A 16,616-nucleotide genomic window follows, 5' to 3' on the forward strand; every position below is an offset into this window, starting at 1 on the left:
CCAACAGTAACTAAGGGGGGCGGGGCTCGGCGAAAGGCTAATTGCTTCCTGTGTTCTATCATGACACAGCTGGACCCCAGGCAAAGAAACATGGATTTGCAGTTATCATTTTGTGTCGAATTGTTGGATTTTGAGGTAAAATCATACCTTATATATTGTATTGTTATATATTATGTTGACGACTCATCAATTAAATATTTTCCATCTTATATTATGCATAATTGGGTGTTTTTAAATAAACAACAGTCAAAAACTATACTATAAAACTATATATGTTTTAGGGCTGGACAATATGACGATATAACATTGATATAAGTGATTAAGCAGATTTAAACCTACCGATATTGTAGTTATATAAAATATTCACAGCCAGATTTGCTTTATGTATTTCCCCGGCGTCAAATCAGGCACATATAAATGTCAGGGAACACGACTCCTGGCTGCATGTCAATATCCATGGATTAGGTTTATTTGACAAGTTGTAAGAAACACTTTCGAGTCCAACTTTTAGGGTAATTCGTTAATTTTACTCGCGTTTTCGCCGTTTCTCCTATTAATCCAGTTACGCAGCAGGTTCTTTTGCCACTCAGTCCAGCTGAGGGAGCGCGTTTCGGCGGGAAAGTGACGTCGATGCATACCCTCTATAGACAAATCCGGCGAAACACGGAAGTAAAGCAGCGCCGCCATTACTGCGTGCCTTGCTGCTAAGGAAGTAGCAGAAGTAGCGTGTTGGTCCCGTAGGCTGTAGCAGATGTTAGCTATATAGTTTTTTTAGTACCTATGCTGTCCAGTGATGCCGGGCAGAGCGTGTTGTGTGGTTGGTTGTTTTAACAACAGCACAAAACTACAGGCCTGGAATAAAACCGTTTGTGTAATCCACGAAGCTTTGTTGCACATTGACTGCCCATGTTTACGGCCATACGGATTGCACAGAGTTCCTGGTCGAGCGGAGGACCAAGATGTGCGTCAAAAGTGGATGAAACACATAACCGAGATGGCTCATCGCATGCCAGATGATTAATAAAATAATCTTGAATACCTATAAGAACATGTATTTTATTGCTACAACTGGTCGTGGCGCATCCTTAAAAATATTTTGGTTTGCCGTAACAGCCAAAAAAATAAAAAAAAATGGTCGGTAGGTCGTAAAAAATGTAAAAAAAAAAAAAAAAAAAAACTTTTTTATTGCATCACATTAAGTGTATTGTGATTGTCAAAACATTTTAGTAACTAAGCTGAATTTTATTAGGTTTAGTGACATGTTACAATGTTTACATGGTAGGCTACAATTTCTGGTAAGCTACACTTTTTTATTATTTTTATTCAATTATTATTATTTAATTATTATTGTGATTTGATATTAGCTAGGCTACACAAGGTAGGCATTAATTTTTCTCAAGAAAAAAACAACTCACCTAACTTAATGCTGTAAACATACAGAGAGCCCTATCAGCTGGCAGTATTATTTAAAAATAACAATTTAAATATAATGCATTTTTTATTATAATAACAACTTTATTTAATGCTATAAGTAAAAATATAATAAAGATGTAATACAGTACACATATCAGCCAAAACAGGTTCTGTGTGAGGGGCTGCTAGCTGACAGCGTTCGGTCATTTCTGAGAGATTTACCTCAGACGAAGGTAAGTGTGAATACATAAATCCATTTTGAAAAACATGTTTACAAGAACATAACATTATACGTCGTTTGATGTTGTAATATTTTTTAATCTGTATTTCTAGCATGTCACATTTACAAGCACCAAAACGGTATTTATTGTTTGAATTTCGTAATAAAATTGACAGAATCTGAGAGCTGAGATTTTTTTCTATCATAAGTAACCTGCTCTGTCTAGTCTGTCGGTCTCTGTGTCCTCTTTACTTCGCGATTTTTCTGTGCTTGAGAAAATGGATGTGTGGCGTGAGAGCGTGTGAAAAGCGTCAATTGCGTGTCTCACATTTTATTGCATTTGTATTAGCTGTTTGAAGAGTAAAAAAAAATCCGTGGGTCTTAACGCAATTACAATCGGCAAGTCGGTCGGACTAAAAGGGGAAAAAATAATTAATTGGGTCGGTCCTAAATTGACAGGGTCGGTCGAGTTATGGCAAACAAGAATATTTTTAAGGATGGCCTAATAATTATTTGAAACTTAAGCTTGTGAACATATTAGCAACACAGCTAGTAATGACAGCGTTCGGTTTTATTGTTGTCATCAATTAATACACTTCTTAATTACATTACATTACATTACATTATTACATTATGTTGTCAATAAATTACCTTTATCGGTAAGTTTTGGCCACTGCCTGACATCATCTACGTTACCCATGTTCCCTTTCACCAGACATTTTCTTTAATGAGCAGGATGAACTTTAATTGAAATGTCATTAGAGGGCACCGGCAAGGCAAGTGTCACACCGTCACACTTCGCAGGCACGCAGTAATGGCGGCAGGCAAGATGGCGGCGCCCATAGAGTTCGCGGCGGATTTGTGTATATGAACGCAACACATTTGATGGTTTTCCTCCCGTAAAAAAAAGACAGTGCCATTAAAAGTACCAAACTTAGTAAACACTATATCAAAGCATAATATACAGAAAAATTGGTTTGTGCCGAATTTGATCTTTTAATATCACTTATGTCATAACCAGACACGCTATATTATAGTGAATAATGATGCTGCAACGAATGAAAGTGAAACTATGCATCACTTGGGTGGGTTCAATTCGCTTTTTTTTTTAGTACAGGAAAAAGTTCTACATTTTAAAAATGTAAATGTAAAAATGTAAAAATATGGTAGCATATGTCTTAAACAATTGCATTCAGTCGTATGGAGCTCATTTATTAAAGTAAAAGGCAGAGTACAGTACTGTATTCCTCAAACACTGGGTAAACTGCAATTCGACATCTCATTGAAAGAAAAACGAATTAACGAGGCATCTGCTGTGTTGAGTGAAAGGGGACATTTCCATTTAACTTCGAAATGTTTGTTATTCTCGTTCACATGAGAATGAAATATGAATAAAAACAGTGACAATGACCATTATACACAATTTAAATTAGCTTACACCACCTCTTTCTCTTCAAAGAAAAAAAAAAAAACTTTTAGAAATAATTATCTTTTGAAAGAAATAGCCAAGCAACACCTCATGGTATTTCAGACCAAACTTTAATGAAAACTATATACCTGTTCAAATATGGATCAAACTGTACATGCGTGGAAAACAAAGTGCTGTAAATAATACTGTCGGCAGGGAGCAGCACAGAGCTGCTTTAGCTGCTTCCTAGAGCTGCTTCCCAGCACTGCACATATTATCCAGTTACTCCACTGCAGAAGAATGACACTACTGTATATGTAACGTGCTTGAAGGCAGGAGGTACAGGTTCAAAATCATTTAATATAAATCCAATACAGACAGAGGCAGCGTCAACACTAAACTATATGGTGACCAGACAAGGACTGCATGAAAGGGAGCAACGTAAATAGTGAGACAGAAGATTAACTCAAATGATGAACAGCTGAGCTGATGATGATGATGATTAGTGTCCATGGTGACCGTTAGTGGCTGGAACATAGAACAAAGGAACACGTGATCAATTAAAACAAACTGAAAGTCCATACAAAATGAAATGTAACTTAGTGATGGGAAAGGCTTTCATAACAAAATAAATAAATAAAAATGATAGTAATAACTATGACTGTGGAATATAATATCTTTCTAAATAAATAAATAATAATTCACATATTCTACAGAGCCCATGTGCACGGTTTTAGCAGATGCAGATTTAGGTTGTCAGCAAGTGAAACTAAATCAGAAAACAGGCTTTCACTTTCACTTTCAAGTCCTGCATTGCAGATAGGCCAGTGAGAGTGCATTTTTTCCTCAGTCTGTACCACGCATAGCAGAGGATAAGAGGCTGTGTTTAGCTGTGTCTCGTTAATTGTATGTGGTTTTAGTTGTTTTCAAAGTTTCTGTAGGCCTAAAGATAAGCAATTTTTCTTCAATAGAGCTGCAAATTTATAGACATCCAACACAAACTTCAAATTCAAAGGGATTTGTGACTTCACCTGCCTCTCAATAAGGTAATCAATAATAAAGCATATAACATGATGCAATCTGGGCTTGGCCACAGTTTTTCACAACTATGCTGAAATTCAGACAGTGGTGCACTGTATGGTAAGTGTGGGTCTTTTTAATTTTGTGTGTGTGTTTTTTTTTTTTACTTAGAATCATGTCTTGTAGTGGGTATATGACAGCTCCAGTGTGTCTCATTGAAAATGATGAAAATGGGAAGCTGTGTGTGAGGAATGATGCCAAAGAAATTCTGGATGGGATCAAGGAGCCGGTGGTTGTGGTGTCTGTGGTGGGACTCTACCGGACGGGGAAGTCCTACCTGATGAACCGCCTGGCAGGACAACAGTCTGGTGAGAGAAACTGCTGAAAGTCTGTGGGGGACAAATGAGGACAGAATCTTTGTTTGTATGTCTGTCAATATCTGAAAACAGTAACTGCATCAAGTGTTTGAATACTTTAAACAATATGATTAACCCAGGCTTTGCTCTCGGCAACACTATTGAGTCAAAGACCAAAGGCATTTGGATGTGGTGTGTCCCTCACCCCACTAAAAAAGGACACACCCTGGTGCTGCTGGACACAGAGGGACTTGGAGATGTAAAGAAAGTGAGCACAGTCACTAACTACTAACACTAATTTCCCAGTACCAGTTGGTGCCCTGAAAGAAAATGTTTTGATCTAAAAACACTGATCTGTGTGTTTCAGGGTGATTCTAAGAATGATGGCTGGATTTTTTCTCTGGCTGTTCTGCTCAGCAGCACTCTGGTGTACAACAGCCGTGGCACCATCGATAACAATGCAGTGGAAAATCTGCAGTATCCTTTAACCTGCTACATGTAAGACCCACTTTCATTTATACAACCTTTGCAAGATGCTGTTATTTCTCAATGTGCTGCAGCTACGTTACAGAGCTCACTGAGCAGATCAAGATCAGCTCAGCAGAAGCAGCAGACGAGGAGGAAGAGGAGAACTCTAACTTTGTGCGGTTTTTCCCATCATTCATCTGGGTGGTTAGAGATTTTACCTTGGATTTGGAAATTAATGGAAACCGAGTGACAGAGGACGAGTACCTTGAGTTTGCCCTTGATCTGAAGAAAGGTATTTTAGACAGAATTACATTTAAGCATATGCTTTTATCCTTATATTGCATTCAAGGTGTACATTTGATCAGTTTTTGCTTCCACTGGGAATCAAACCCATGACATTAGCATTGCTAAAGCCATACTCCAATGCTTAAGCTTCAGTTAAAATAGAGTTTATGTGTCAAAATAAACATGAGCAGGCTCAATGACCCATGATACTCATTCTCTGAGGTCATTGAAATAACCACTGATGAATGCCATCTAGAGTACATACTAAACTGGTATGATTAATTTTCATTAGGCTACATGACCACATATTTGTCTGCACACACAGAATATACATAATGTATACAAATTACAAAAAGTAATTCAGGTTGTGGGACCAGTTACCACAACTTAAATAAATGCATGGTTGCAAGTTAAAAATTCTAATTTATTGTTTTAATTAAACCTTTTAAGTTGCAAACCTTATTTTGTAGAGTTCTGTTGATATAATAATGTTGATCATTACATCAACTTAATAACGTCTGTAATTTAAACTAAAATTTCAGCATTAATTGGCTTTTTTTTAAATTAGATTGTAGCAGCTTAATTAAATTGCCTTGATAACTTCAGAAATTAGGCAGTGGATTTCTAGTTCCCAGCATGCTTTGCATATAGGACTGGATAAGGAGAATAAACGTTAAAAGCAGGCTAGGTGTTAATTTTTAGTTTTTAGTGAAGTGAAAGACCTGTTAGTGTTTAATGCTGTTATGTTTGACATTTAAAAAGTTTTCGTGGTTACCATTGTGCTGAAGAGTATATGAAGGTAAACACTACATTGACTCTAAGCAACTAATGCCAGTGACAAATATCTTACTTGTTCATTAAATATACATGTTAAATAAGTTATGTTATGTGCTATGATGAGATGAGATTAATTGGTTCCAGGGCTACAACTGGTTAAGTTGGAGTGACTTAATATTTTTGAGTAGTCAATTTTAAAAATTGTGTTTATGCTACAAATGATTAAGTTCCTCAGTGAAAACTCAGTGAAGCTTGTTGGTTGAACGTAAATTTACTCAAAGTTGTCGTAACTCAAACAAATTATGCAAACTGTTGCGTTATGTTTTTTTTTTTTGTTGAGCCAACACATTATTTTTTGAGTGTACATAATGTTGAATAATTGTTATAGATACTGCAATACTTGAATCAATTGTCAGTTTTTGTGTAAATGAACAATGCCTGAAAAACTTAAATGAAATGCCACTGATTTGGGAAAATATTTATTTCTCCCAAATTACTTTTTAGGTGTGAGTAAGAAAATTAGTGACTACAATCTGCCTCGTGAATGTATCCAGCATTATTTCCCTAGCCGGAAGTGTTTTGTTTTCCCATTTCCTGTTACCTCCCAAGAAGACATGACACGCCTAGAGAGCTTACAGGAGCAGGACCTTGCACAAGCTTTTCTAGAGGTCACAGGTCATTTCTGTGACCACATCTTCATCAATAGTGCAGTAAAAACACTGAAAGGAGGACACAGAGTTACTGGCAAATGTGAGTGTTTTACCAAATGTTCATACTATGGAGCATTTACAATTAAAAGCTGTTCTTTATAATTGTGTGTGTGTGTGTGTGTGTGTGTGTGTGTGTTTTCAGTGCTTGGGAATCTGGTGCAGATTTATGTGGATACAATCAGCAGTGGTGAAGTGCCTTGTCTGGACAATGCAGTGGTTGTTTTGGCAAGTCTAGAGAACCAGGCAGCTGTTCAGGACGCTTTAAAAGCATATCAGAGTGGGATGGAAGAGGTAGGACATGCACATTGTGACTAAGTTTTTTTTTATATGGTCATGTTTCAAAATCACTTTTGTTTTATCCTTCATATATTTGTTTTTATACATAATCCCATGCAATGTCAGAAAACCAAACTTTGTATACATTTTAAATATGAAATCAGAACCACTGATTTCGGCTTGAAAATCTTCACTGAATGCAGTGAACCTTGAAGTAAACAGTATGTTTTTACAGGTGAAGAATACATTCCCAGTCAGTACAGAAAATTTTACCTGTGAGCACCAGAAATTCAGCAGTCTGGCCACCTCTAAGTTTATAAAACGCTCATTCAAAGATGAAAAGGGGGAATACCTGAAATCACTGGAGGTAAGCTTTAAATATACAGTAGAAGACACACTAATACTTGCACACTCGTGTATGCATTCTAGCATACATAAATTCCTACATCCATCAGATTAATACAATTAATTCACATGACAATGTACACAAACAGTGTTCAGTACATCCAGTCTTTGTCATGTTTGAGATTTTATTTCTTTTTTTTTTATGTTTATAGGAAGCTATAAGTATGAAGTACATAGACTTGATGGAAGAGAATGAGATGGCGTCAGAGAGAAAGTGCAGAGATCTGCTGAAGAATCTGTTCTCTGACATGAATAAACGGCTGCAGAATGGAGAGTACATTAAGTCTGGAGGATATGAACTCTACTGCAGAGACAGAGACGCCATCGTTGAGCAGTACCGCAGAGAACCCAACAAAGGTGTAAGGGTGAGGACATTTTCATTGTGAGTATGCATTTGTGTAAATATGTCAGGCTGTGTTCTTGAAGGAAGACGAAGAAGAACAGGTCAATATCAAAATAATCCAAGTTTAATCCAAACAGGCAGATAGTCAAATACAACACAACGTAATAAGACAGTGAATGGACAAAGAACTGAACACAAACAGGAAGTTGTATACACAAAGGGAGAATTAACTAATGACGTGCAGCTGTGAAGATGATAGGTGTCCATGGTGATAGATGAATGTGTGCAGGTGAGGAACAGGAGGGATGCTTGGAAATGGAGTGCTAGTGCTGGTGACTGTAACAATATCTCTCTTTACATCTGGCAAATACACATAGTATCTGGATTCTGTTTACATCATCCTTCCATTTAATCTCTATATGGATAGAAATCTCATTGTTTATCTAAGTAAAAAGCAAATTAGTATTTCATGACATTTAACAAATTTTAAAAACATCAACAGATAATTCAAAGTGCTTTTCATTTTTTATGATCTGTGCATTTTTCATGAAGTTATGAGCACGTGAAATACATACTTGTATTCAGTTAGCTGCTGTGCTATTTTTGTTGTAAACGCATATTTCTCAGACTCATTAGAGGGTGAAAATAACGCAACAGAAGCATGTTGGAGGCTTGATATGAAATTTTAAAGTCTTTGGTTTTGTATGCAAAAAGAATTTTTGTGCTACCTATATGGATTAAATTTTTATTGGCTTTTAAAGAGAGACACGCAAATGGGAGTTTTATTTTATAAGGCGCGCTAGTCTGACAGGAGGATGGCTGGACCGGTCGCGTGCCTGTCAGTCGAAACGGGGCTTCCCATTGTTAAAATCAGCGTTTAGGTCAGTTTTTTGATCGGTTCTATACAACGTGTAACACCATATTTGTAGAGCAGAGATAATGACGTTTCAGGGGATACTGGGAAATGCTCATAAGTGACGAGAGGAGTTGAGAAGTTCATTTCCAGCTAATTTAGTGAAACCATGTCAAATTTAATAGCCATTTAAATACCTTTACTCGATTATCTGGACTACGAAACTTTGGGAGATTATTTCTGAAAGTCTGTTCTTTGAAATTAGCTTTAAAAAAATCGATTTTTTCATTGTTTTTCCACATTATCGGCCCATATCTTAAAATAGAACGTTGCGACTTCCGACTCATTTTGCCAGATCGGGTCACTAATAATAATAATAATATAATAATAATAATATAAATATTACTTGTATAACTGATAAATGAAAGCACATTTGTGTTCATGATCCAATACAGTGGGTCCCCAGGATTGGATTTTAAAACCACTGGTCTAAACAGTTGCAAGAAAAAGTATGTGAACCACTTGCAGAATCTGTGAAAATGTTAATAATTTTAACAAAATAAGGGAGATAATACAAAATGCATGTTATTTTTTATTTAGTACTGTCCTGAGTAAGATATTTTACATAAAAAATGTTTACATATAATCCACATGACAAAAAAAATAGCTGAATTTATTAAAATAACCCCATTCATAAGTATGTGAACCATTGATTTTTAAGTACCTGGATGATCTACGACTGTTTGTTTGTTTTGTGATGGTTGTTCATGAGTCTCTTGTTTGTCCTGAGCAGTTAAACTGAGCTCTGTTCTTCAGAAAAATCCTCCAGGTCCTGCAGATTCTTCAGTTTTACAGCATTTTTTGCATATTTGAACCCTTTCCAGCAGTGACTGAATTATTTTGAGATCCATCTTTTCACACTGAGGACAATTGAGGGACTCGAACACAACTATTAAAAAAGGTTCAAACATTCACTGATGCTCCAGAAAAAAACACGATGCATTAAGAGCCAGGGATGAAAACATTTGGAATTTGAAGATCAAGGTCAATTGTATTTAATTTGTCCTTCTGGGAAACATGCAAGTATCTTCTGTTGCTTCTGAAGGGCAGTAATTATTCAAGTGAAATAAGAAAAATTTTGACCTCTTCATCCTGTTCAAAAGTTTTCACACCCCGACTCTTAATGCATCATGTTTCCTTCAGGAGCATCAGTGAATGTTTGAACCTTTTTTAATAGTTGTGTTTGAGTCCCTCAGTTGTCCTCCATGTGAAAAGATGGATCTCAAAATCATTCAGTCACTGTTGTAAAGGGTTCAAATATGCAAAAGATGGTGAAAAACTGAAGATTTGGAGATTTTTCTGAAGAACAGAGCTCAGTTTAACTGCTCAGAATAAACAAGGGGCTCATGAACAACCATCACAAAACAAAAAAAAAAAAAACAGTCGTAGATCATCCAGGTAACCACACACAGTATTGAGAATCAATGGTTCACAAACTTTTGAACTGGGTCATTTTAATAAATTCAGCTATTTTTTTGTCTTATGGATTATATGTAAACATCTTTTATGTAAAATATCTTACTCAGGACAGTACTAAATAAAAAATAACATGCATTTTGTATTATCTCTCTTATTTTGTTAAAATTTTGCACATTTTCACAGATTCTGCAAGTGGTTCACATACTTAATTCTTGCAGCTGTATGTTTATGTGCAGGCTGAGGCTGTGCTAAATGAGTTTCTGAATGAGCGAGGAGCTGAAGCAAACAGCATCCTCCACATGGACACAAAACTCACTGAAAATGAGAGACAAATTAAAGGTAAGTTTATTTTTAGTACAACACAACTTATTAACACAACATCAGTGGGCTTTTTGAGGAAAATGAGATACAGAGCAAAACTTGCTTAGGGTTTATGTTAATTTATTTTTCATTTTATTTTCATATTAATTTATATTGATTTTTCTCTCTCTCTTGACTGAATGTTCAGAGGAGAAGGAGAATGCTGCTCTGCTGGAACAGAAATGTAAAGAGGAAGAGGAGAAAAAAATTGAGAGAGAACGAATGATTGTGGCAGAGAATGAACGACATAAGGACATGGTGAGGCAGATGGAGGAGAAGTTCAAACAGGAGATGGAACAGCAGCGGCAGGAGATGGACAGAGCCATTGAGAGCAAAGTGAAGGAGCAGGAGGAGATGCTAAACAAAGGCTTTAAGGAGAGAACTAAAAATCTTGAAGAAGAAATTAAGAAGTTAAATAATGAAAAGGAACGCATACATGGTGGTGGCATTTTTAAGGATTATGTGATGCCATTTCTCTGTCCTCTTGTAGAAATGGTTCCCAACCTCCTTATGCAGCGATCAATGATGAAATGCTTTAAAAAGGGATTTAACCGTTAAAAACTTCATACAGAACAATCTGACTCATCTTCATTCTAACTGTAGCCTTCAAAGAGTAACAAAAGCATGAGCTTTATAGGCTAGGTAAATGAGCTGATAATTCTTGCATCCTTGAAAGTGCAGTTTGTAAATTCTGCACCATTAGTGACACCCATTGAATTTGCAAAATGTGAAGGGCTTGTTATTTAGTTCACTTTCCATTGTTTGGTCAAAAAGTTCCTTTCGGCTCAAATTTACACAATTTAGTGGTGTAGAAATAATGCATTACATTCACACACACACACACACACACACACACACACACACACACACACACACACACACACACACACACACACACACACACACACACACACAAAGGCATTTGGAGTTGGTTTGAATTGATTGTTGGTGCCATTGATCGGACAAACAGGAAGTCCTGTCCCAAAATCATTCCATTGGCATTAAGTGAATTTTTTTATTTTTTTATTTTTTTGTGTATTGTATTATTGTTCTTTTTAAAAAGAGTGCTTAAACCTGATATATTATGACAACACTTTTTTTGCAACTTATTTCAATATTGTGATAATACTGAATACCATGATAAAATCTTCACCAATTAATTGCAACATGAAAATTTGATACCATCACACATGACTAATCTCTAATAATGAGCTCATGAGGTGAATCAGATGTGTTAGATGAGGAGACACACAAAATGTGCAGTGCTCGGGGGGCTCCAGTGCTTTTGGTTTGAAAAACCACTGCTTAGATCAGGGGTGTCCAAAGTCGGTCCTGGAGGGACAATGTTCTGCAGAGTTTAGCCCCAACTTGCCTCAACACACCTTCCTGGAAGTTTCTATGCCTAGTAAGACCTGGTTCAGGTGTGTTTAATTGGGGTTAGAGCTAAACTCTGCAGGACTGTGGCCCTCCTGGAGCAGGATTGGACAACCCTGGCTTAGACTATAAAAGATCATAGAAGAATGTGGCTCAAAGTCATTCATAGGTTGCCACCTACTGGTGTAACTGTTAAATATACAGGTAGGGTCATTGAACTAACTAGTTACAATTTCTTTTGAGATATTTGAGATAGATGAATGGATTTGGATATGTGATGGAATTTTTCAAATTCAAAGTTAGAATGTTTATTTTCAATAACAAAAGGAAATGTGTAAAAGGAAGTCTTTTGGAAAAATGGAACTTGTGATTTCATTAGTTCTTATTTTTTGCTTTGAAAAATGTGCTTATGTTGCAATAAAGAAATGTTATGGCCCACGCATTGTCAAGAAAAGGTCAAAAGGGTATTTTAAAATGGCAAGCTGGCATGAGACGTTATTGCTCAGGCCAAAGACCATGCACCTTTTGAATGCAATACCATATGCATACCATGTGATGTGATCAGATAGTCTAGACGTTGTAAATGCTTAGCACAGTAGAACTAACAGTCATATGATTAGCTTAGATCATTATAACCAATCCCCAAACCAGTATAACCAATCACATTAATGAAAACTTCTGTAACACTTTTTTTTTTTAACCTAACCTACTGAATTCTGCAAATGGAAAAAAAAGAACTGAAGATTCTAAGCTCATGTAGTCATTATCGTGGCAGTGATAGTGCTCAGAGTGCGACAGTAATATTCTGAGTTAGCATTAGGGCGGTGATAGTATAGATGCTAAAGACCAGGCGTTCATCTGCGAATTGGGATAGTGATAGCTTATGGGATGCTGCACTGTATGTTTAGTATTGTATGTATTGTATTAGCAATGGAAAGTTGCCCATTGTATTAGTAACTGGAGGTTGCCCAAGTGAAATAGTCAGATTTAGTTCTGTATCAAGTATTTTTGTATTGAGTATCGAGAATTTCCTCGTCTGAAGAAAAAAAGTCAAGTCCAGTCAAGTCTTCTAGTCCAAATGCAAAAGTAAAAAAAAAACAATCATAAATTACTTATCACATTAATAATGTCATTTAGTCTGCAAAACAACCATCATATGTAGCATGGCATTCCAATATTCTACTTTTGCTGTTGCACTTCATAACAATAAATGTGTTTTTCATTGGAGCATCTTTGATCTGGTTGTTTTCATTGTACAATGGTTATGTAACATTCTGAGTTTTTTTTTTTTTTTTTCACTTCTGCAACAGACCCCCTCGCAAGTTAATTTTATAAGATTTGATCTTTTTTATTATAACCTATACATTCAAATTCATCTTTAAAATCATCTTTGACTTATCTGATATGGTACATTTTAATTAGAAATACAGCATAAGAGCAGAATTAAGAAACTAAGCTGTTTTGTTTCATTAATCAGCATGTACCAGTCTATCCATTGTTTGGGGATATCACGTCTGAATATATTCTTCAACCTGTATTTTCTATCAGAAACCTTTTAATTTGTAATGTTATAAAGTGAAATATTATAAAAATATATTTAAAAAATAAATTAATTGCGCATGCGCCACCATTAAAAAGAAAGCAAGAAGATATAAAACAATTGTGGCAAGAGTTTGGGGATTCATTGGTTTATAAAAAAATGGAAGTGTGTAAAAAAAAAAAAAAAAAAAAAGAAGGACGTGACCAAGAACATCGTCACCCTCACTCCCTACCAGGAAAACGAAACTTAAGCGGCTGACGGTTAGCCTACTATAGAGGATCATAAAGTTTGGTTTGTGTGCACTTGATTGAGATGGTTTCGAGTGCAGGTGACCGCACGTTTCCCTCTGAAATGTAAAGGTGGGTCTAAAAGTTAATTAAACTGCTTTATCGTGTGGAAAATGTGTTGTTCCGCATCACGCTTTCCGCTTCTACAGTAGACTCCGTCAGGCGTCTAATTACAGAGCGCGCTGTTCTTGTTTTTATTTTTCATTAGCGCATTATAAATCAATATTTTAGTGTTTTCAAATATATCGCTGTCTTTAATTATTCTACTTCTTTAGAACTACGTATAGGTTTAAGTGCTTTTTCATTTACTCTGGGGTATTTCAAAACGCCAATTTTCATTATAGTGCAATATTGTCTTATTCTTGCATCGGCCGTTGGGTGCGACGCGGCAACTGTAAGTGTAACCTATAATTTACAACAGAAATTTACAACAAGGCCCTTTACAATATTCATAATAATACAAAATTACTCTCGTTGCCATTTTGTCGTAATGGTCATACAAGCATTTTCCACCTGACGTTTGACAGCAGGGGGAGGATCATTAGCCTATACTACAGTAGGCTAAATGAAAATAAATCCTGCTGTCTACTGTTAAGATTAACATTTAAAATATCACAATGAAATAACAAAGAATGTTTCAGATAGAACATTTCAAAATTTACCTGTACATTTTTCATTGTGCAAACCTGGGTAAACACACATAGGAAATAATGAATATTCACCCATAAACTCTACTGTTCACCCATAAACTTTAAATGGTATGAATGTGTGGAATGTGATGTGTGGGAAGATATGGGTCCATTCTTTGGCTTTAAAGTGATAAACTGTTTATTTAAATGGCATATGAGAGCTCAAAAGCTGTTAAACTGGTAACATTTCCTGCCACCCCCAAAACCTGTGCATACTACATGAGGGTGTATGACAGTACTACAGCTGTTGGGCACTGTTAAAAAACAACAACAACTCATTTACTCTATGCAACTAGTCTGAAGCAACAACCTCATAATAAGGGCTGCCCAGCAACAGCCGCTGTGTTTTGATACCTGAACTCTGTCTGTGTACCACAAGATAAATATGCAATTAAATGAATCCTTATGTATATATGCACATTTTATGTAATGCATTTGTGTAATATTTACCAAGGCACTTTACATAGTTTTCATTATAGACTTTTTCATTACATATTGACCTAAAATAATCCTTACATGATCTGAAGCCAGGCTTCAGATTAAAAAGGTTTGTCATTGACTAACATTAATCTGAAAGCCACTTAACCCAAAACCTGTTCTGTGGCAGTTCACATGGAGTTAAGTTCACACATTTAAATCTGGTTGCTAGTTGTTTTGAGCAATTGTCAAATAGGAAAATAAGTCTTTTGTTTTGTCTTGTTTATGATAAGCTCGACCTTGTATTGTACACCCCAGCTTTTCTTTCTCACATAGTCTCAATAACAACAGCTCTGGCCAGCAATTACATAATGCTTGTCTTTCTACAATTTAATCTTTGCTTAGTACCAGTAAATTAAAAGTATAAATATTAAAAAATTTTTAAATGTGCATTATTTAAAAAATGTTGGTATGTGACCAGACCACAGTTTTATGCACACATTTGCACACAGCATATCAAACGTGAGATCACAACTTTATTTTTTTGTTTTAATGTGATACCGTAAACATTTTCAGCTGGTTAAACTTAGAAATGAAAGTTCACCTGCTGCCTTAAAAATGTGAGTTAACTCAATTTGAAGATAATCTTTGTTTCAACTCACGAATAGTCAAGACAATGCATTATTTTAAGTTAAAAATTAAACTTAAAGTAATACATTGTCTTGACTATTTGTGAGTTGAAACAAAGATTATCTTCAAGTTGAGTTAACTTATGTTTAGTTGAGTTAACTCACATTTTTAAGGCAGCAGGTGAACTTTTATTTCTAAGTTTAACCAGCTGAAATGTTTTACAGACCGTTCTATCAAAATGTTATTTAACAAAATTTTCAAAAAAGCACAATTTATTTAAATTATTATTTTTTGGTCCTTTTTGAGATACATTTAAAAATTAAAATGAAAAATTACCCATAAAATAGTTCAAAAGCTTGTTACCAGCAGAATCATTTTAAGAAGCAACATCTGAAATAAAGGATATATACCTTTTATAAAACGTGAGACACGATGTCATGCGGAAAGTTTGTTATCCCTTCAAGCAAAGTCACAGTTCATAATTCATTTTTTATACTTCCCTGTAGCTGTTCAAAGGTCTAAATATAGTAATTGTTTTCAGTGGGTGTTTTATGTTCTTTTGAATGGTATTTGCATACTCTCTCTCTCTCTCTCTCTCTCTCTCTCTCTCTCTCTCTCTCATGTGAATACAAGTCATCTGATGAGTTCTTCTCTTTCCTCATCTTAGGTTGAATTTCCAGCAGTAGCAGTATGTGAAGCTGTGGGTGCCAGCTGAAGGTGTTCATGTCAGACTTTATGTGTGTTATGGCTTGAATCTGTAGATATGTTTAAGGTACAGTCTAGAGATGCTCAGCTGCAGGGGTTCATGCAGATGTATGAGCTGAGAACTGCTTGTAATGTCTGCACTCATAAACACTCTCGCATTTCCTATGTCATCATTGAAACGCCTCACCATTGCTCTCACAATCTGCTGCTTGTCAGAGCAAAGGTCGGAGGTCACAAATGGAGCCCTGTGTTCTCTCGTCCCACTCACCTACAACCTATTCGATATGAAGTTTGTTGGCATTTCAAGGAGGATGTCGGGTGCTCTGTGCATCGTGACCGTTGCACCTTTGCCAGTAGTCCAGGAGAAGCTGCGGTGTGGAACTTGCAAAAACACACAAACCTTGACCACAGGAGTTTCATTCATCTGATCACTCAAAGAGAACGAAAGGCTGAACAGAGCAGGCAAAGAGATGGTCAGTCGAGCTCTCATGAGCTTTCCTCATACCAGGAGAAACTTCTGGAAGAGTACAGACACAGCAGCAATGAGATTCTTATCGTGAGTACAGTGAAATCCTGCACAAGATTGAAAATCTGCACAACT

At 36.0% G+C, this 16,616-nt stretch overlaps 2 protein-coding genes across 2 annotated transcripts in view; both read left to right on the forward strand.

Annotated features, from left to right (window-relative positions):
• The first annotated feature begins 18 nt into the window (after positions 1–18).
• On the forward strand, positions 19–12,975 carry LOC125251716 (guanylate-binding protein 1-like). Its single transcript, XM_048164803.1, has 12 exons — positions 19–135; positions 4,013–4,087; positions 4,233–4,429; positions 4,558–4,685; positions 4,785–4,894; positions 4,978–5,177; positions 6,452–6,697; positions 6,800–6,948; positions 7,169–7,300; positions 7,491–7,703; positions 10,250–10,352; positions 10,522–12,975. Exons 3-12 carry the CDS (start codon positions 4,237–4,239, stop codon positions 10,929–10,931), a joined length of 1,884 nt encoding a protein of 627 aa, XP_048020760.1. The 5' UTR covers positions 19–135; positions 4,013–4,087; positions 4,233–4,236; the 3' UTR covers positions 10,932–12,975.
• A 515-nt stretch (positions 12,976–13,490) lies between these two features.
• The window catches only part of helz2b (helicase with zinc finger 2b), a 34,842-nt gene continuing 31,716 nt past the window's right edge, over positions 13,491–16,616 (forward strand). Inside the window, exons 1-2 of the mRNA XM_048164802.1 lie at positions 13,491–13,646; positions 15,978–16,571. Of these exons, the coding sequence (XP_048020759.1) occupies positions 16,074–16,571 (498 nt within the window). The 5' untranslated portion in view covers positions 13,491–13,646; positions 15,978–16,073. The remainder of the gene's footprint in view (positions 13,647–15,977; positions 16,572–16,616) is intronic.

Source organism: Megalobrama amblycephala, linkage group LG17, assembly GCF_018812025.1.
Source record: "Megalobrama amblycephala isolate DHTTF-2021 linkage group LG17, ASM1881202v1, whole genome shotgun sequence".
Taxonomy (NCBI): Eukaryota; Metazoa; Chordata; class Actinopteri; order Cypriniformes; family Xenocyprididae; genus Megalobrama; species Megalobrama amblycephala.

Excerpts from the sequence above, each read along its gene's own strand:
- LOC125251716 (XM_048164803.1), top strand. The coding sequence starts at position 4,237 with ATGTCTTGTAGTGGGTATATGACAGCTCCAGTGTGTCTCATTGAAAAT. Across the intron at positions 6,698-6,799 it reads ACACAGAGTTACTGGCAAAT|TGCTTGGGAATCTGGTGCAG; the intron begins GTGAGTGTTTTA and ends GTGTGTTTTCAG. Across the intron at positions 7,301-7,490 it reads AATACCTGAAATCACTGGAG|GAAGCTATAAGTATGAAGTA; the intron begins GTAAGCTTTAAA and ends TTATGTTTATAG.